The sequence below is a fragment of the Cucurbita maxima genome, unplaced genomic scaffold, assembly GCF_002738345.1.
Source record: "Cucurbita maxima cultivar Rimu unplaced genomic scaffold, Cmax_1.0 Cma_Scf00008, whole genome shotgun sequence".
Classification (NCBI taxonomy): domain Eukaryota; kingdom Viridiplantae; phylum Streptophyta; class Magnoliopsida; order Cucurbitales; family Cucurbitaceae; genus Cucurbita; species Cucurbita maxima.
In genome coordinates, this window is record NW_019272024.1 from 5,159,484 (window position 1) to 5,181,356 (window position 21,873).

At 34.4% G+C, this 21,873-nt stretch overlaps 2 protein-coding genes and 1 long non-coding RNA gene across 3 annotated transcripts in view; 1 reads left to right on the forward strand and 2 right to left on the reverse strand.

Annotated features, from left to right (window-relative positions):
* Window positions 1-3,238: 3,238 nt before the first annotated feature.
* Window positions 3,239-4,571, forward strand: LOC111483294 (ATP synthase gamma chain 1, chloroplastic-like). Its single transcript, XM_023129475.1, has one exon. It carries the CDS (start codon window positions 3,388-3,390, stop codon window positions 4,444-4,446), a length of 1,059 nt encoding a protein of 352 aa, XP_022985243.1. The 5' UTR covers window positions 3,239-3,387; the 3' UTR covers window positions 4,447-4,571.
* A 2,740-nt stretch (window positions 4,572-7,311) lies between these two features.
* Window positions 7,312-11,771, reverse strand: LOC111483276 (calcium-dependent protein kinase 2-like). Its single transcript, XM_023129432.1, has 8 exons — window positions 10,842-11,771; window positions 8,896-9,039; window positions 8,616-8,768; window positions 8,385-8,500; window positions 8,146-8,313; window positions 7,929-8,056; window positions 7,724-7,823; window positions 7,312-7,640 (listed from the first exon to the last, which is right to left on the reverse strand). The coding sequence occupies exons 1-8, from the start codon at window positions 11,515-11,517 to the stop codon at window positions 7,569-7,571; spliced, it is 1,557 nt and encodes a 518-aa protein (XP_022985200.1). The 5' UTR covers window positions 11,518-11,771; the 3' UTR covers window positions 7,312-7,568.
* A 4,471-nt stretch (window positions 11,772-16,242) lies between these two features.
* Window positions 16,243-21,873, reverse strand: part of LOC111483336 — a 16,019-nt gene continuing 10,388 nt past the window's right edge. Inside the window, exon 3 of the long non-coding RNA XR_002718346.1 lies at window positions 16,243-16,358. This is a non-coding gene — a long non-coding RNA (uncharacterized LOC111483336). The remainder of the gene's footprint in view (window positions 16,359-21,873) is intronic.

Here is a 21,873-nt window from a genome sequence, read left to right on the forward strand (position 1 = left end):
TACAACACTACAAGGTACAGATTGAACAAGACACCGAGTTTGAAATAAGTTCTCCCTTTGGTCTAGGCCGTCCTCCTTAATGTGGGTGTTTAGAGCTCGTCGAGTAACCAAAGATATATGTGTAGGGTCCTCTTCACTAAGAAGGTACTCCTCTGGATCGGTTTTTCCATAAAACTTGGGAAGTTTTAATTTGATGCTCCCCACGTTCTCCTTGATGGTCATAATTCTTGCATTTGGGCAATCTCTACTATAGTGTCCTACCCCTTGACATCTCCAACACTTTAAATCTCTATTTCGAACATTAGACTTTTCTACTTTTTCTTTCCCTGTTCTAGAACTCTCCCCTTTCTCAAATTTAGCTTGAGGCTTCACATTAATCTCTTGATTTCTATGCGTATAATCAATGTTCTTACTATCCCTTTTCCATGTAGAAGTAGAATTGGGAAAAGTTTTAGAAGAATACCGTTGAGACCTTCGTTGGATTTGCCTCTCGATCTTAATTGCAATGTGCAACAACTCCTCAATATTAGAATAAGGCTGTAAATCAGTCTTGTCCGCAATCTCTGTGTTTAACCCATTAAGAAACCGCGCCATGAGAGCCTCCATGTCCTCATCGAGTTCAAGTCGATCCATCAATGTATCCATCTCCTTGTAATAATCCTCCACAGATTTGCGTCCTTGTTTCAATGCTTGAAGCTTTTGCGCCATGTCCCGGTGAAAATATTGTGGAACAAAACGCTTCCTCATGGACTCTTTGAACTCGACCCATGAATCAATTGGTGCTTCAAGATTTCTTCTCCTACTTGACATCAATTTATCCCACCAAATTTGAGCATATTGTTTGAATTGAGCAATGCATAACAGTACCTTCTTTTCATCACTAAAATTATGACAGTTGAACACCGACTCCACCGTTTTCTCCCATTGAAGGTACTCCTCTGGATCGGTTTTTCCATAAAACTTGGGAAGTTTTAATTTGATGCTCCCCACGTTACGATCAATTCTATCATCATAAGGAACTCGTTGTTGTAAATTATGATACCTTCTTCCATGGTCTCTCCCTCGCATCAAGCCATGATTAACCACATGTGTATTATCCTCGTGGTGATCAGAATTGTTGCCCTCATATGTATCGGTTGAGGGCGTAGGTAGTGGAATCCTCTGTCGAGCTTGATTTTGAATCTCCAATCTGCCTATTCGATCAGTCAACTCTTCTATTCCTCGAATTAGTCTTTCCATGGTTCGTTGTTGGGCTTCTCTCAATCGTGCATCAGTAATGTCAGTATTGTCCTCTAGATTTTCCATGCTACAAAAGAAAGGTAAAAGAAAAAAAAAAAAGGACCTCACAAGCGCTCCCTCATGTGTATTCACTCGTAAATGTAGTTCACTTGTGTTTAGCACTCAACACTCGAATCAATGTGTCACTCCCTTACAAACTCACCCTCACAATTGAGCACACACAAATCACACTCCAAAAAACAAATTGGGATGTGAGACAAGCTATGTTATAGAGCTAAGTGCAATTCAAAGTGAATAGACAGCACACTCAACACATGCACAGGGTATTGAAGGAGCAATTCGAATAACGACAAAGAAACGAATTAAAGAAAGAAAATGATTAAGGACTAATTTAGACGCAGGAACATATGAGAGTTACATATAATAATCAAGAGGAAAAAAAGAAAGACATTTAACATCAATATGCTTTCTTTCTTTCAATGGTTTTTTTTTTCTTCTCATTGGCAAAATCTTATCAATTTACCGCAAGAAAATTGATTTAGAAGATCTTAAAGAAGAACAAAGTGTTGATAAGATCCAGATCTAACCCTTTAAAGAACATAAGAATTTTTTTTTTTTTTTTTTGTTACATATTTTTGTGATAGAACATGAACATTCTACACAAACTGAGAAAAAAAATTATAAGAGAATTAAAAGAGATAAGCGCAATGAAACATATATCCGATCTTGAGCCTGAAGCTCTGATACCAAATGATATGGACAATCAACCCAAGGGAAAGTATGGAACGAATTACCTTGATGATCAAGATCAAGAGTAAAGAAAACTCGTTCCTAAACTCGTGATTCGAATCACTCCACAAGAGGTTTGATTAATACCACTTGAATGACTCTATATGCAAGTTCTAAACACAAGAATTTGCAAAGAAAATTTAGTTATCAACAAAGCTAAAATAGAAATTCTATTCTTAATTCCAAAATCTGAGGTCTAATCAAAGAAAAGAAGGCTTTATATAGCCCTTACAACCTTAACTTATGTGATATATAACTCCCAAATTAAATGGGCTAATAAATGGTGGAATATTACGTGGGTTACAATATAACCTTAACTCCTATATTTAAAACTAGCTTAAATATGACAAACAAATATTTAAACTATAATTTAATAATACAATTAATAAAATGTGCTTATTAACTCATCCTTGGACTAGTTTCATAAATTCAGCAGAGTTCATTAAATACAACTTAAATGCATTTAATTCATCTTTTTCTTGAAGCTCAACTTTGCACAACATATAAGGGAGGTCTTCAACGTCTTCTAGAATTTTCTTTGATGAGCTCACCATAGCTTGAATATAACTGTATAAGGTTTATTGTAGCTTCTTAGCTCTCGTCCTTGTAATTGAACCTTGAGGTATGGAAATTCCTTGGTCGTAGTTCATATCACTCCCCCATGTAGGGTAAGTAGATGAGTAATTCCCTTAAGTGCTGATTTTGGGACGGGAACATTATGGCACAATCCTCTCCATGACTCGAGAGAAACTTGATTTATGATTGAATCATAAACAAACTAATTATTAAAAAATTAGTAGTACTTAAAGATAAGAGATATAATTATAGGAGTAAATCAAATTTTTAACCTAGGTATAATTATAAGCAAAGTGAATTTCTAGCTTATAATAACACTAAAAAATTCCATTTAATTCAAACTTCAAACGCATAATGCACACATACATTTCATATATTTAATCAGTGAATTTTTTTGGACAAACTTAAATTTTTGGATTAAATTGGTTGGTAATCTACATTAAATATTTGTAATTTTTTAAAAAGTAGAGTAGAGTTGGAAGGGTTATAACCCTATTTTCGAGTCGAGTTGACCGAATAAAAAAATGATGGGTGTAGTCCAAGTTTTGATTTAATTTCAAATAATGAAACTAATAATAATTCTAGTGATGTAATTTAAAATAATGATAATAATAATAATTACTGAGGCCTTGGTTGTGAACCCTAAAGTTAATACTTCTCTCACAGCCTCAAAACAGGCCCCTGAAGTTCTGTCTGTGTTCGTCAACATCAAGCGGCTCTGTTTTGATCGCCGATCGGATCATCAAACATAAAAACAGAACCCTTCAAAAATCTCCTCCCACTATGACCCACTTTCTCGAACCAAGATTCCACCAAACCCCATTTCCCACCCTTCTCCGCCGTATTCCCAAATCTCCACCGCCCATTTCAATCCGATGCCGCGGCGGCGGCGCCCGCGACCTCCAATCTCGATTACACTCCATCAACAACACCCAGAAGCTCACCGAAGCCATGAAGCTCGTCGCCGCCGCCAAAGTCCGCCGAGCCCAAGAAGCCGTAATCAACAGTCGCCCCTTCGCCCAATCCCTCGCCCAATTTCTCCATTTCATCACCCAACAAATCCAACCACACGAAATCGATTTCCCCTTTCTAATCCCTGCACCCGTCGGAAAAGTCGCCCTCGTCGTCTTCACCGGTGACCGGGGACTCTGTGGCGGTTTCAACGCTTCCGTGATAAAAAAAGCCGACACCCGATTGGCCGAATTGAAAAATCTCGATCTGGGTCACATCCTAATCAGCGTTGGAAAAAAGGGTAACTCGCATTTCCGCCGCCGGTCCGACGTTCAAGTCGATAAATACATAACCAGCTGCGGCGGCGGTTCAGTACCGACAGCAAAAGAAGCACAAACCATTGCAGACATTGTGTTTTCTCTGTTCATCAGCGAAGAAGTGGACAAAGTGGAACTAATTTACACAAAGTTCGTTTCGTTGCTGAATTGTGAGCCTGTGATTGAGACATTGCTGCCATTGTTGGGCGATAGGGAAGCCATGGGAGATGGAGGGTTTAGATTGACAACAAAGGAGGGGAAATTGAAGGTGGAGAGAGAGGGGAAAAGGGGGAATTTAGAGGAAATTCCGGCATTGTTGGAGTTTGAACAAGACCCAGTTCAGATTTTGGATGGGATGATAGCTCTGTATTTGAACAGCCAGATTTTGAGGGCTTTGCAGGAATCCATGGCGAGTGAGGTGGCAGCGAGGATGAACGCCATGAGTAATGCTTCTGAGAATGCTCTGGAGTTGAAGAACTCTGTTTTGGTTGCTTATAATCGAGAGAGACAGGCTAAGATTACTGGGGAAATTCTGGAAATTGTTGCTGGAGCTGAGGCTCTTCAAGGATTTTGATTTTTGATAATTACTCTTACAGAATTTGATCCACAAATTTCATGTAGGCTTTCAGAACATGAATGTATGAATGTGATTTTTGTATCTTCTTTTTCAATTGGATTGGTACTTAAAACTTCTTCCAATTTGGTGAACAACGAATATTGGACTATAAAAGAAGAATAAGATTTAAATTAGGAGAAAGAAAAAGGGAACACCCTAAATACAAATAGGTGTTACTTGTAGCAGCTAACACTTGTTCTGACCTTCTCTTCAAGTTTGAGAGAAATATTTTGAAAAATGTGAGTTGAAAATAATCGTAAAGAAAGCATCTTTATAAGTCAAAAGCAAATAGGTAACAACTTTGATAGCATATAACTCAGATACGAAAAATTGACGACTAGTTAGATCCACCTATAGTATATTTTGACACATTTTAGCTTTGGCGGGTGTAGACATGATTTTGGTGACAGGTTATACACCCCCGTATTGGCATAACATGAAATAGTAAAAGAGGTTTGGAATGGGCATGCGGCATGGACAACATGTCTTGGACAAGCATGATTGGGACATCCGACATGCGATCATAAGCAACATGCCTTAGACAAACATAACTGTGACACACAACACTCGAACATAGGAGATGAAGTTCAAAACAAAAAAAAAGAAGAGAAAAACATGAATCAACTATTGGGGCTCAAATGCGCACACGCATGGGAGGAATCTAAAACGTGCGCATGTCCATGCATGTGGGCATGCTCTTGACTGCATGTGAACACGTGGACATGTTTTTTTTATCTGGTTCGACCTCCATTTATCTATTTTTTTTATTTCAATATCATTCTTAATTTTTATTATTTAAGAAATGAAGGTATTTGGATTAAAATAGGGGCAAAATATTTCCAAGAAGTTCAACCCATTTAAGTATTATATATTCACAAGTTATATATATGTCTGATTATGTTACTTATGATCAAGATCATAATACAAAGACTCATCGAGGATGTAATCGACTTTGAGTAGCTAAGTAGACTTTCCACACAAGTTGTGTATGAAACATGATAAAAGAAATATTTTATTTTAGATACGTCCACTGTGTCATATGATTGTATGATTGTGACACTATGAAAAGGTTTTTAGTTAATCCTTATTGAGAGACTTATCACTAGTGATAGAGTCTACATTTGTGCTTCCAAATTCTATACGACATATATGTATCTAACAGCGCAATGCGTACACTATGTGAGTGTGATTAGGGGATCTCTAACTATTCCTGTCAGAGTAGAACAAGGGACCACATAGAATCGACAAACACGAGGGACTCTCCCTCTTATGTCATATTGTAGAACTTAAATGCTCAGGTTAGAAAACCCAAGACTACTTATACAACAGTTACACACAAGCAAGTCATGAGAGTAAGTAGTTACATAAGGATCTACGAGTAGGTTTTAGAAAGTTGAATGAATAGGTATAATTTTAATTGAGCTTAAAAGACACTAAACTTCATGAAATTAAGTCAAAAGAACTCCAAATTTGTATGAAAATTGAACGACTAGAGAACACGGAATTTGGTGATCTAGTTATACCAATTACTTTAACTCTACGTAACATGAGATTACGTGATTGAGTTACTATGTAAGGTACAATTAAGGTTAAAGCTTACCTTTGACCCTTTATGGTTCTCTTGTAAATGATGAGATTACATGATTTGAGTGGCTGTAGGAGTTATTAGAGGGCTATCTATTAATCCAAAGTCCCGAACATCCTAAGAGACAAATGAGGGATTATTAAAATATCAAAGGTATTAAGAATGCTCATAAGTAAGGGAGCATGGTCATAAGACTTTCGATTTTCGTTTGGTTCAAATAAGCAAAGTGAGGCTTACCTGTGGTATACGACCTATAATTGAGAGTTTAGGTTAAACCTTATTTAAGACTTTATAATTAAACCTAATTTTTAGGTCTAAGTGAACTACTAATTGAATATATTATATACTCACCATTGCTAATTTTTCTTTCATGGAACGATCGACAATTGTGGACCTGTTAGATTGAACTCTAGAGTAGACATCATTTGTTGTGTTTTATTAGGTTTTGTAACACAGTTTTTTAATTTTGTTTTTCAATGTGTATTGTATTGGTAACCTTTCAATTTTTAATAATTGAAATTTGATGGGACACCTAAATTGGTTGTTTGCATACTCATGGTTCTTCCTACAACCTCTATCATCATTTGTGTGTGAAAGAAAGTTCTTTTCCTCTTGCTCGCTTGTGAGAACGTTCCTATTCTAGTAGGTCAGCTAGTTGACGTTTTTAGCATTTCATCTTCCAACTCGTTCCTTGTGACGTTGAATGGTTATTTAAATAGATTATTCTCAAAAAATTATCTCATTTCCTTGTATATAGGTGAGACAAATGGAGAATACATTCCCTAACAAACACTGAACTATGATTACTATAACACATTCAAAGGTGTTAAAGATTAATATAGGTACTCTTAGGATTATTCAACGCAAATTATGAGCTAATTTTCATAGTAGAATTTTAATTTATGATTGAAAGACTCCCTAGATGGAATTAGATTTTAAGGAGAAGCTAAGTTAAGGGAGTGTGGTGACTTCAACTTAGGCCAACTAGATATAGGTGTTCTTTCCTATTGATTGGTTGGATGAATTATTTAAAGTATGAATGACACGTGCCCTGTGGCCCCTACACATGCCGTGTTTTGTGATTGTTTGATGTGTATTATGTTAGGTTTATGTTAGGTTTATACTATGATATAAGTATATTATGAGATGATTAGTCAATATTATTATATGGTGCATGAAACTCCCATAGGTTGCAAGGATGGAGACGAGCAAGCCTTCTTCATAAATTCCATCCATTAAATAAAACATAAGCAAATATCAAGTAGACATAATTAATACTCAAGTAAACAAGTACATTTAGGCAAATACAAATTAATCCAGCATGGCTTACACAGGCCAACAAATTTTACACAGATATAAACAACAATTCAATTGCTATGCAAAAATACCACATTAAAACCCGAAACCAATGTTTTAGCTGTTGTCTCAAACATTTTGCTGCCGATGGCCAAGCTTTAGGCGATCCCTTCGACGATCTTCGGTATCCTTCGACATGTTAAAAGAGTTTGCCTTGTTGGGTTCCAGTTCTCATCATTGTACAGAACTCATCGTAGTTGATTCTTCCATCCTACGAAACCCGAACACAAATTAGTTGCATTTTACCAGAGAAGATTAGCTCGTGTTTCAGACTCTACATATGGATGAACTTACGTTGTCTGCATCGACTTCGGAAATAATCTCTCTAATAGTCCCTTCGTCGCCCATTCCGTAATCTTTCATTGCAGCTTTCAGTTCATCTCTTGTGATATAACTGATAGAACAATAAGAAAATTCTCAGAAAGACTGAAATAAATTGATTCAAAAAGAAGATAAATGTTTGTTTATATAGTTGTGTGTTCTAGGATGAGAGACTGACCCACTGTTATCCTTGTCAAAATGCTGGAAGGCTTTGTAAAGGTGCTCTTCTTTTTCTAGCTTGTATCGATGCATCGTAGCAGTGATGAATTCGATGTAATCGATTGAACCATTTCCATCCACATCAGCCTGAAACAGCGATCGAGGTTCTTTCAGTTCATGTCAGGAAAAAGAAATAAGGAACTTCGAGTGGTCGATGATGTTAAATCATATATTACCGCTTCCATAAGTTGTTTGACCTCAGCCTCACTTAGCGTTGAGCCAAGCCGGGCCAGTCCAGACTTCAATTCTGCATAAGTGATGGTTCCGCTGTTGTCCGTGTCCAAGTTCGTGAACGTTGTTTTCAGGCCTTGGATCTCTTCCTCAGAAAGATTTTCAGCTATAACCTGCAATTGTTTCATAAACTACCTGTTAATTCAATCAAGTATAACTTCTTCTGAAATATAAGGATGATCACCTTCAGGGCAAGCTTCTTCAGTTTGTTCATTGCTCTAAATTGCTTGAGTCTTGTAAATACTGCACTGTCGATTGGCTTATCCGACGCATCTCCGCCTTCTCTCATCCATGGATGGTCTAAATAAGATACAAAACGGCATTACCCCGAGTTAAATGCTACAGATTCACATACCAATTGTTTGCCAATTGTTTTAGTAAGGATTCAAGAAAGCATTCGTAGACAATTACATACCGAGAACCTGTGCCGATGTAATCCGTTGTGCTGGGTCCTGAGTTAACATTTTCTTCACCAGGTCCTTGGCACTGTTCGAAATTTTTGGCCATGGATCAGTTTCAAAGTCGATATGTCCTTGCAATATTGCATCAAATATGCCCTTCTCAGTTTCTGCAATAAAGATCATGTTATTCACAATACTGGCCACGCATTTTTTCGAAAAAGAAAATGCGACAGGATGTTCGACCGAAAGAACATAGCAAGGCGAAAGTGAAAAAGAAAGTACTTCGCTTTTTACCTGCCCAAAATGGAGGTACACCACTGAGTAATATGTACAACATGACTCCAGCACTCCAAATATCAATTTCTTTCCCATATTTACGACGTAATACTTCAGGGGCGACATAATAAGCACTCCCCACTATGTCTCTGTACACCTTTCCTGAAAGAAGTCAAATACCAATTCTTCAGGGGAAACACATATAGTTTCATCAAAATCTCCTAAACCCTTCGGCAAAGCATGAGTTCATTTAGCACTCAGGTTTAGTGATTGTGAAGCAGTTGCTATCACCTGAGTTATCAAGTCAGTTGGGAAACTCGAACTAGGAAATCTTGAGCTATGGTTCCAGCCTCCGCCACGTTTTTAAGGAAAGGAGTTTTACAACTATCTATTATAGCCTATAATCATCATAGGATGTATCTTAGAAGTCAACAAAATTTATCAAGAGTGTGCTTGGGTGATACGAAATAAGAAATAAGGTGTCTAAAATCAATTAAGACACCTTATTTCGTATCATTGGAGGATTAAAGTCTTGTTTAAGTGACTCTTAGCTCTGAATTGTCTTGTTAAAGTGATAGTTAACTTTATATTGTTAGATATCTGAATTGTCTCCTCTTCACACTATAACCAGTTCACAGGACAAAATGGATAGATATTAAAGCAAGAACTATTGAGACAAGCAGAGAACCTATCGACTCGACTCTCAAATAGTATATCATGCATCCTACAAAACGTCAAAGCTTAAAATGTCGTGCTTCAGTCTTATAAAATTAAGAAAACACATTAGAAAGTTGTGCAACCAAAGTTAATCATGTTTGAAGCCATCCACTTCATGAAATAATCTCATATAACAAGAAAGGAAATTGATAAAAAAAAACTGAAGAGACTGAGATAATTCGACATCGATTGCCCATTCGGTCAGGATGAAGGCATTAACAACTGTTAGAATGAATAATACGCAAAGATAATAAGCCCATTCGGTCAGGTTGAGGTTATGAATCCATAATGATGAACATTGACCAAGAATAATAGTTCCTATACCCATGTGACTTCAATAATCACAAGTTGATCTCTAGCCATATTTTGTTTTTATATTGAGGTTGACTAACTCTGATCTGTCATTGTTGGATAAGTACATGAATACCACCAACGGACTTACAACTTTACATACATTTGAATCAGCATCAGGATGAATACATGGAGTAGTTGGGTGAAATTATTCGAGATAAAATAAAATCGATTTGCATCCCTGTACTTACTGTAACATCTCATGCCCACCGCTAGCAGATATTGTCCTCTTTGGGCTTCTCCTCAAGGTTTTTAAAACGCGTCTACTAGGGAGAGGTTTCCACACCCTTATAAAGAGTGTTTCGTTTTCCTCCCCAACCGAAGTGGGATCTCACACTTAATCCATGAGTCAATGTTAACCTTAAAATTTCAATTTCAACAATTTGAATCCTAAACTTGAATGTGCTGTGAAAAGTCCGTGAAATGAACAGCTTCTCAAAGTAGATTAGAAAAGCAGAAACAACAAACCAATCAATAACTCATAGAAAATTCAACCAAAAAACTAATCAAAATCAAGCAAAAAAATCTCCAAACCCACATGTAGCTACAAAATAAAACATGAATTGCCTAAACTTAGCAATAAAATGTCCAAACCTAGCTAAAACTATGCACCATTAATTCAAGTCCTGGTTCAGTTTGATTAAATTGGAAAATCAAAACTAAAATTTGCCCCAAGACATTGAACATTTGCCAACACTACAACAGATGATCACCAATAGCAATTGAAATATATATCTAATTCTACCATCTAAAACTTGTAAGCCACACACAAATTCCTACACAATTTACCATAAAATTATCAACAAGAACAGAAAATTCAATTAAAGCAAGCACAGAGAAACATTCAATCAAAAAGGCATGAAGAAAAAATCCAATGAACAGAGCAAGAACCTCACCCTCTTCAATAAAAACAGACAATCCAAAATCTGTTGCTTTGAGCATAGCATCTTCCTCCTTGCTAGCAAGCAGAAAGTTCTCAGGCTTGAGATCCCTATGCATCACCCCCATGAAATGGCAGATGTGAACCACATTAACAATAGACCTGCAGATTGAGGCAGCTGCTTTCTCACTATAATGACCCTTTGCAATAATTTTATCAAACAGCTCGCCACCAGCACAAAGCTCCATGATCAAATGAACCGATTGCTTGTCTTCATAAGCTCCCTTGAACTCAACAATGTTAGGTTGCCCACTCAAATGCTGCATAATGTGAATCTCTCTTCTAATATCATCCTTATCATTTCTAGTCACAAGCTTCCTTTTGGAAATGGATTTGCAGGCATATTGCTTACCAGAGGAATTCTCAGTGCAGAGATAAGTAACCCCAAATTGCCCTCTCCCTAATTCTTTCCCAATGGTGTAATGCAGCTTAACATCCTCTAATGGCTTCCCAAGAATCGAATCAGACCTGAGGACGGTGGGTAGGGGGCTTCTGGGAGGACCGGTTGACTTCGCCGCCGCCGAGTGGTGACTCTCCGGCGACTGATGGGCGTGTTGAGCTGGACCTTTTGGTTGGTGCTCATAACGATCATACTGCGGTTTGTATTTGCCTTTGCTTGAGCACACGCCCATTCTGGATCAAATCGACAATACCCTCACTGAAATAGAAGATTAGAAACTCGAAAACAAGAAAATCCCAGATGGAAGATTGCCCGAACACAGCTGATTTAGCTGAATCTTGGATTCAAAAGTTAAAGCGGATTTATGGAAATGGGGATCGAAGGTTGAAGGGAAGAACGATGGAGGCTATGAATCTGAAGCGGTTGAAATTGGTCAACTATTGTCCATTGTTGAAGGGGAGGAAGAAGAACTTGGGTTTTGTAAAAAAAAAAAAAAAATAATAAATAAATAAATAAATAAAATATTAATTTAGAGTAACAGAATTATTTGAATAGGTAAATTAGGTTATAAAAAATTTATATTATATTATATTATATTATCTTTAATGAGTGAACACAAACAAAAAATTTATATCCAACTTTCTTCGTGTTGTCATAACATTCATCAGATCCAAAAATATTATTTTTTTTAAAAAAGGGTATAAAGGTAAAATTATATTTAATGAGTGAGGACAGAAAGGTAATTTTGAATCCACGTTTTTTAAGTCCAAGGAATTATGGATGCGATAAATATATAAACTGAAAAAAATAAATAATTATATAATCCATAAATACCTCACCAAATTCTCTCTCAAATAAATAATTTTTTGGAACTATATATATTTTTAAAAAAAATTATTTGAATTAACTTATTTAAGATATCGAGATTAAAATTTGCAATAATAATTTAAAAATAAAAACTTATTGATCAACTATTTAATTAATAAATAATGCGAGTAGACTATATTTATTGATTTTAGTGTTATTGAAATAAAATAAATAGTTATGACGAAATATTGAGTATTAAATAATAGAATAGTATGTTCAAAAACCAATGCCCATTTGATTTTTTTTTTTAAACATATTCTTAGTCAAATTAAAAAAAAAAGAAAGTAATGTCTATTAAATTGATTTTTAGAAATAAATGACAAAATTATATTTTAAATATATTTTAACATGTTCTTTTTTTATTAAAAGTGGATTTTATTTTTTTATATTCAAATTAGAAACAAACAAAATTCTCTCATTAATTTTTTTTTCTCACCCCAATTTTATGTCTACTTTATCAATTCCATTAAAACGTTTCAATTTTACGGAGTCGTTTAGTTTTACCTAAAAAAATGTTTAATAATAATAGGATAAGTTCAGTAAGTGACTCTATTGTTAGGGCCGAAAATGGAAATACACATGACTATGACTTAATATTTTTATGGGATCTAGAATCATGTTTATAGTTGAAGCCCAATTTCATTTTCTATGTGGGTCTCGATGTATAGTTCTTCCCTACACATAATCCACACACTACATGTGGACCTATTAGGAGAATGCCCCTATTTTCGTAAACCCCAAGTCTACATTAGGTCTACGAACTCTCGTGCAACGAACCACAAAATGAAATAGGATCCAAATTTATTCTTATAGACACGCACATGCATAAACGTAGGAGAAGTAATCCATGTTCAAGCCAAAAAATTATATTTTTATAGGATGAATCATGGAATTTCTAAGTGAGACTAACATACATTATTGTTTATGACATACTATATATCATATTTCACTTCAGGGTGTCTCGAGAGTCATACAAGTGACATCATGGTCATAAAATTTAGATGCATGGAAGTATGATACTTTCAAAAAATACATACACAGTCAAATCATTATCACATAACGTGTAATAGACAACACAAATTTCCTTTTTGTTCAAATGATAATGAATCAATTCCGAGAAAGTTGATACAAACTCATAAGGAATCACTACAAGGAAAATAAGGAATCAGATTACCTCATTGATCAAATATCTCAAGGTAAGAATACTGTTTGAGATTCAAATCACTCCGGAATTAAGATTGATCATTTTAAACTTGAATAATTCTAAACATGCAACCTAAACTATATAGAGTTGCAAAAAAACTTAGTCCTAATGATAAGAAATCACTTCAAGGGAAAGTGATATGAACCACGACCAAAGAATTTCCATACCTCAAGGTCCAATTACAAGGACGAGAGCCAAGAAGCTACAACAAACCTTGTTGGATCGATATGGCAACCCTAGAGGGGGGAGGGGGGTGAATAGGGTTTTAACGGTAAAGGTGTTTAAACGTGATTAATTTTTTTTAATGATGAAACTTTTTATAAATAAGTAGAATATGATAATTACTAGAACAAAATAATTCAAGTCAAAACAATAATCCATGCAATAAATCACAATAATAATTTTGAAATTAAATAGGAAAGAGTTAGAGAAAATGACACCGTAATTTTATAGTGGTTCGGTCAAACTCGACCTACTACACTCCCCAAGTGCCTCTTGGGAATTTGAATAAAGAACTTTCTCGACTCTTTCCATGGATCAGAGCTAAACCGCTACACCGCTCTTTTTACGAGTTCAAGAACAAACTCAATCCTTTCCACGACATAAGATCAAACCGATACAAGTATTTGAGTTTGATAATAACACACCACAACTCTCTCAAAGAGTAGATTTACAATTTGGGACACTCACAACTGTTTCCTCACACTACAATAATAATCCTTCTCAAGAATAAGATGAAGAGAAATAAACTTGTAAGCTTGGAGAGAGCCACAAACAATGGAGACTTTGAACAAATGAGAATTGGAGAATTTATGGAAGTTGTGTGTTTTAAAATGTGGGGAAGTTGATGAGTTTATACAGAGAAAGTGACAAAATGTAGGAATTAATATTGACCATTGGATTGTGTTAGGAATAATGGAAGGTGGAGATTAAAAGTAAATAAACAAGAAAATTTTTCTAAATTCATTTATTTAAAATTTTTAATATAATAATAAAAAAAAAGTTATGTGAGTAACAGTCAAATGAAAATTCAAAATTTATTATAAATAAATAATATAATAATAATAAAAGCGATGTGAGTAACTACCAAAATTTTAAAATATAATAATATAATAATAATAAAAATCAATGTGAGTAACGATTATATTCAAATTTATATTTTGTAAAAATAATTTTATTTAGAAATATAATAATAAGAAAAACTCCACCATTTGTTACTCTTCCAACATTATAAATGTCATACTTTGATATATTTTGATTTTGCTGCCACATCATCACGTCGGGTATGTTGTCTCGACTCTAATTTCTTCGTTTTAGCTCTGATTTGAGTAATTGAAAAGTCGTTGTAATCGTTATTCCCGACCTTATACCGTGGACAGTTCAAAATAAGTTAATAATTAAAAGTAAGTTTGTTATCATCAAAACATCAATCAATTAATTGATTGAAATTAATTGAAGTGAGATCAAGGGCCAAAAAGCCAACAAATTATATTCAAGCTATAGTGAGCTCATCAAAGGAAATTCTAGACCTCCCTTATATGTTATGCAAAGTTGAGCTTCAAGAAAGAGATGAATTAAATGCACTTTAAGTTGCATTTAATGAACTCTGCTGAATTTATGAAACTAGTCAAAAAATGACTAATAAGCACATTTTATTAATTGCATTATTTAATTATAGTTTAACTATTTATTTGTCTTCTTAAATATAGGAGTTAAGGTTATATTGTAACCCACATAGGTTACTATATTCCACCATTTACTAGCTATTTTAATAGGGAGGTTATGGGTATTTCTCATTTACTAGCCCATTTAATTTGAGAATTATGTATCATATAGGTTAAGGTTGTAAAGGCTATATGATATGAACCAAGAGACATCAATCATACAATATGTTTCAATGAAGATGAAGATGTAAAGAAAATATTGTTGAAATTATCAAAAGATATTTCAATTCATGTCACATTGAAGAAAAATGAAGTTTCATGTTTTGAATTTTGGGTGGACTACAATTTAGAGTAATTTAGAGCTATTGTATTTCATTAATGTATTTTAAGACTTTTAATTTACTTTAGGTTACAATTACATAATGGTTAATTAAAGTCATTAAGTATGAATGTTACAACTCTTGGAATGCATTTAGTAGCTTCATTTTGAGGCTATATAAAGCCATATATGTCGTATTTGTAAATAGACTTGGAAAATATAGTAAAATAAGCATGTGTGCTCTTCTTTAGCCAATGGCTAAGTTTCTTTGCAATTATATGTAGTTAAGGTTGCATGTAGAATCATTCAAGCTCGACATGATCAATTTTGCTTGTGGAGTGATTCGAATCTCAAGCAAGTGTTCTTGCCTTGAGATATTTGATCAACAAGAATCATTCAAGCTAGACATGATCGATCTTGCTTGTGGAGTGATTCGAATCTCAAACAATGTTCTTGCCTTGAGATATTCGATCAACAAGGTAATCCGAATCTTACTCCCCTTGTAGTGGTTTCTTATCTTATCACTATATAAAACATTCTTTTCTTTGATTAGACATCAAATTTTGGAATTAAGAATAAAATTTCTTTTTTAGTTTTGTTGAGAGCTAAACTTTCTTTGCAAATTCTTGTGTTAAGAGTCATTTAAGTGTTATTGATCAAATCTCTTGTGGAGTGATTCAAATCACGAGTTTAGAAACGAGTTTTTTTTACTCTTGATCTTGATCATCAAGGTAATCCATTCCATACTTTCCCTTGGGTTGATTTCCATATCAGAAAGTTTATAAATGTATTACTTTGTTGATCAAATATCTCAAGGGAGAAACACTTGTTTAAGATTCAAATCACTACATAAGTAAGATTGATCATGTCAAACTTGAATGATTCTAAACATGTAATCTAAACTACATAGAATTGCAAAGAAACTTACTCACAAATTCTCTTTTTACTACATTTTCTAAGTCTCCTTTACAAAGATAACATACATGACTTTATATAACCTCAAAATGAAAACCTATAACCTTTATGTGGAATTCCATGAGTTGTAACTTTCATATCTTATAACCATAATTAGCCATTATGTATACTTTATAACCATAATTAGTCACTAGGTATACTTTATAACCATAATTAGCCACGGTGTAAATATAACATTAAAGTAAATAAAAAATCTTAAAATACATGAATGAAATATCTTAACGGTAAACTATCATCCACCCAAAATTTTTACTCATCTAAAAATAAATGAAGCTTAATTCTTCTTTAATGGGGCATGAATTGCAACATCTTGTGTTTGAACAACATTTTCTTCACATCTTCCTTGAAGTTTATATTGCATGATTGATGCCTTGGTTCATATCACAATCACTGTTTCGCTGCGACAAGAATGCGATTGTGACAAATGGTATCATAGTCGAGTAAGCTCATTGAATCGTAGTACACAAACATGTCCACTGTAAAACAGCTGGGCAAGTTCCAGGTTGACTAATTTGTAGAGATCAAAGATCAATTACTCTACTTGAGTGAAGTTTCTAAGGGAATGAGACTTTTGGGATCTTGCATGAATGAGATTGCCACTAAAGCTGACAGGATCGACGAGATGACAAGGCACCTTGGTATAATGTTTGTTCATGAATTAATGGCTAGGGTCAAGGCCCTAGAAGACAAGACCACAACTGCTAGTGGCTTCGTGTGTGGATGGATTGATGGGTTATGTTGCTTGGATGGAACAACAACCGATCGTTCAGATGGTTTCAGAAGATTTAAGAGCAACCCTTAGGAGTGGTTAGGGGGGAAGTGGCGGATTTGAGCGCCAGATTAAACCTCACCATGAGAGTGGTGTGGAACCAAACCCTAGTTGGGGGTGCAGTCTAATTCAACAAGATAAAGGTCCTAGAATCCAAGCCCTTCTGCTGGGTTTGAGATGTCAAGACTCTAGAGAAGTTTATCTTTAAACTCGAACAGTACTTTTGAGCCACAAATATGGTAGCATAAGAAGCGAAGATCATGTTGGCAACAATGCATGTAGCCGAAGATGTAAAGTTATGGTGGAGATCCAAATACATGGACATTCAAGATGGTCGATGTACTATGGACACTTAGGAGAGCTTAATCCAAGAACTCCATTCTCAGTTCTTGTCAGATAATGTCGAGACTACATTAAGTAATTCTCTGGACTTATGTTGGATATTCGTGATATGTTTGAGAAAGACAAGGTATTCAGTTTTGTTGAGGGGTTAAAGCCATGGACGAAGACCAAGTTCTACGAACAAAGAGTTCAAAACATTTTCAAGGCATATTCTATAGTCGAACGATTGTTTGATCTTAGCCAGACATAAGGCAAAACTAGGATTCCACAAGTGGGGATAATAAAAAATATCAACCCAACTCCTCCAAAAGTATGGAAAGTGACAAACCTAAGAAGGAAATGCAAGTCCTCCCAACAAAGAGGTAGAACATAAGAGAATGTGTCTAATTGTCAATTCTTCATACACGGAGGTTATATACTATCAAAGTTATGGTTATTCCTTTTTCGCTCTTAGTTTATAACATTGATTTCTTTCTCACTCATGTTTTTTAAAACATTTATTTCAAACGTGACTTGAACCTCAATCATAGGTTAAGGTTGTCTGCAAAGTTCGACTTTCGTATGACTGACTTGTTCATTGAATTATAAGAGTGTAATTATGATAGGTAGTTTAAATATTTGAAAAAAAGAAAAAACTTTAAATTATTTAAACATATCTAAGAATGTTTGATTAATCCACCCACCTAACGGTGGAAAGTTATCTTATTTATAATCAAATAAATTACAAGAATATGGAAAGAGTAATAAATGGAAAGATACCTATAGATATTTGTCTTCTAATAAAATATCAAATATAATATATATGGTAAACAATAATTTATTACTAAATATCATTAAAAAAAAATTGTGAATGAAGGGGCATTGACCACTTGGCCACGTGGAACTTGTGTTTTATCGCTGATGCCAAGTAAGAAGCCGCGTGATTGGCTCTCGCTCTCTCTCTCTCTCTCAAATAAATATTTAAGGGATTTGTTTTTTGTTGTAATTTTCTTGAAAAGAAGAAAAACGCGTTTTCAAAACACGAGCCGCGTCAACCAAGTAAAAAAGTTACTGAATTGACCAACAACAACCCCACACGTATTTACTTTTAATTAACTCTTTAATTCTTTTTTTCTCTTTTCACAATTTTTTTTTTTTTTTTTATGTCTAATTGTTATATTTATAAATCTAGAAGGTTCCATTACGAAAATACTCATAAATTTGATTATTCTTTTGAGAGAGTCCACGATACGTGTTAAGAATGAGAAAATTTTCGGAGTACCTGTCACCTTTTCCATCTCTTTCTCCCATTTTTTCTTATGGATCGGAGCAAGAATTTTCTATAGGAAAATTTTCCTTTATTTATTTATTTAGTCTTTAAAAAAATTATTCTTTTTAAAGAATTTTTTGATAAATAATTTACATTTTTAATATAATTTTCTAATAAAAAATTAAGGATTTATATTTTTTCTTTTCAATTTTAAAATATATTAATAATTTATTAATCACGATTTTATATGTTTCAAGTTAAAATAATAAAAAGATGGTTGAATTAATAAACGCCACATTAATTACATCCAAACAAGACGTTGACTCCAATGCACTAAATTTAATAAAGCTTTGGCCAAGTTGGGTCCTGTAATGAGTTTTAAATGCAAAATCTAATTATTTGGCAGTTTGGCTCATTTTATATAAAAATACTTCTCAATTTTATACTTTACTTCAAAAATATTCTTAATTTTTAAAACTTTCCATAATACCTTAAAACTATTAAAAAAAAAAAACAATCTAAAAAATATTCTTAGTTTTAGATGGACAACTACTATTTTGTTTTGAAAGTTGATAGTGTCGGATCGAAATCCATGCTTTACGTCAATATTTTGGCACAGACTTCAAAAAGCGTTTGGTATTCACCTCGATTTTGGCACTGCCTTCCACTGTCAAATACCCATTTGCAGTGCCTCAGCCCAAAATCCGCAATGGCCCAAACACTTGCATTCCGTGCACTTGAGTCAGTGACCCGAAGTCCGCACCTCGACTCGAGAAGCAACCCGCGATGTGTCACCTCCCCCCACAATGACACGTGTTGCACCGGTAGACGTTGACTCCTTCAGCTCCAATGGCTTGGCTCGACTTTGCTCCCATGGCTCTGATGGCTAAGAATCGACTATTCAACTCAGTAAAGGGTATTTTTGCCCAATTTTCACCACTCCGACCATCCCGATTTTTACTTTAACCAAGGTAATTAAGGTCAGTATAATGCCCTAAGCGAACCAGATATATGTTTACTTTCTTCTCAAGGGGAATAAGATTCAAATTACCTTGTTGATCGATTATCTCAAACCAAGAACATAGTTTGAGATTCGAATCACTCCACAAGCAAGATCAATCATGTCTAGCTTAAATGATTCTTGTTGATCAAATATCTCACGCAAGAACACTTGTTTGAAATTCGAATCACTCCACAAGCAAGATTGATCATGTCGAGCTTGAATGATTCTACATGCAACCTAAACTACATAGAATTGCAAAGAAACTTAGCCAACATTGGCCAAAGAAGAGCACAAATGCTTCTTTTACTATATTTTCCAAGTCTCTTACAAATACAACATACATAGCTTTATATAGCCTCAAAATGAAACTACTAGACATTCCAAGAGTTCTAACATTCATACTTAATGGTCACCGTTAACCATGATGTAATTGTAACCTAAAGTAAATAAAAAGTCTTAAAATACATTAATGAAATACAATAACTCCAAATTACTCTAAATTGTAATCCACCCAAAATTTATAAGATGAAACTTCATTCTTCTTCAACGTGGCATGAATTAAAATATTTTTTGATAATTTCAACAATATTTTATTCGCATCTTCATTGAAGTATATTGTATAATTGATGTCTTTTGGTTCATATTAGGGGTGTATATATAAACTTAAAACTGAAACCCTAATTTGGTCATGTAAAGCATTCTAGGAAAAAAAATTGGGTGACGGATGATAACTTTAACGTTATTGTCACGAATACTCATGTTTGGATGATTTTGCACTTATGATTTGTAATCGACACCTAAAAATAGCTTCGTTATCTTCAATATTTTTAGCTCGCTTTTAGTTGGGGTACCATTGCCTAAGTGCCAAGGCAGTTTCGAAAAGCCACTTTCTATTCTTGGTATGTTCTTGGTATCATAATATTTCTATAGGAAGCAGTACTAGGACTTAAATTTCGAATAAAAAGAGGCTATAGTTCCAGATATATGAACTTAAAATCGAAACTCTAATTGAATTGTGTAAAGCATTCAATATCGGACAACATAAAAAATTGAGTGATAGTCGCTATTTTTCCACTTGTCAGGAATCTTCACATTGGATGATTTTGAAATGCATGATGAGTAATTGACACCCAAAAAAGATTTCGCTCTTGCCAATCTCTTTGGCTCGCTTTTTGCCAAGGTACCATTGTTCGCACGTTAGGGAAACTCTAAAAAGCCACTTTCCATTCTCTGTATCTTAATATTTCCACATGAAACAATACTAGGACCTAAATTTCGAATAAAAATAAAAAGCCTATAGTGTCGCATATATGAACTAAGAACCAAAATCCTAATAGGGTCGCATAGAGCCTTCGAAAAAAAGGAGTGATAGTCAATATTTCTTTGCACTATTGTGAGGAATGTTCAAGTTGGATAATTATGACACATACATTCAGCAACCAACACCCAAAAAATAGCTTCCTTGTTGACAATCTTTTCACCTCATTTTCTTTCGGGGTATTATTATTCGTGCATTAGGGTAGATCTGAAACGCCAATATATGTTCTTTGTACCTTAATATTTCAATAGGAAACAACACTAGGACTTAAATTTCGAAGAAAAAAGAGTCTATAGCACGTCATATATGAACTTAAAATCAAATCCCTAACTTGGAAACCCTAACCAAATCGCGTAAAGCATTTGACAAAATAGCTATGTCACAATATTTATTGACACTATTGTGAGAAAATTTCAAGTTGGATTATTTTAACAAGTATGATCAGTGATCGACACCCAAATAAGCATCATTGTAGGCATTCTTTACGAGTCGTTTTTCATTGGGGTACCATTGTTCGCACATTAGGGTAGTTCCGAAAAGCCACTTCCATGTATCTTAATATTTCCATTGGAAACAATAATGGACCTAAATTTTTTTAAAAAAGAAGTGACTTTTTGGAACCGCCCTAACGCGCGAAGAACAACGATACCCTTGTAGGAGACGAGCTGAAATAATTGCTAATAGCAAAGCTATTTTTAGGTGTTAGATACTAATTATACGTGTCAAACTCATCCAACTAGAACATTTCTCTCAATAGTGTTGAAAACTACTGGTCGTCAGTCATGCTTTTTCTAGAAATAGTAATAGTAAGTGCCTATGCGGAACTGCCTTAATAGGCAAAAAAAAAAAAAAAAAAAAAAAAAAAAAAAAAAAAACCC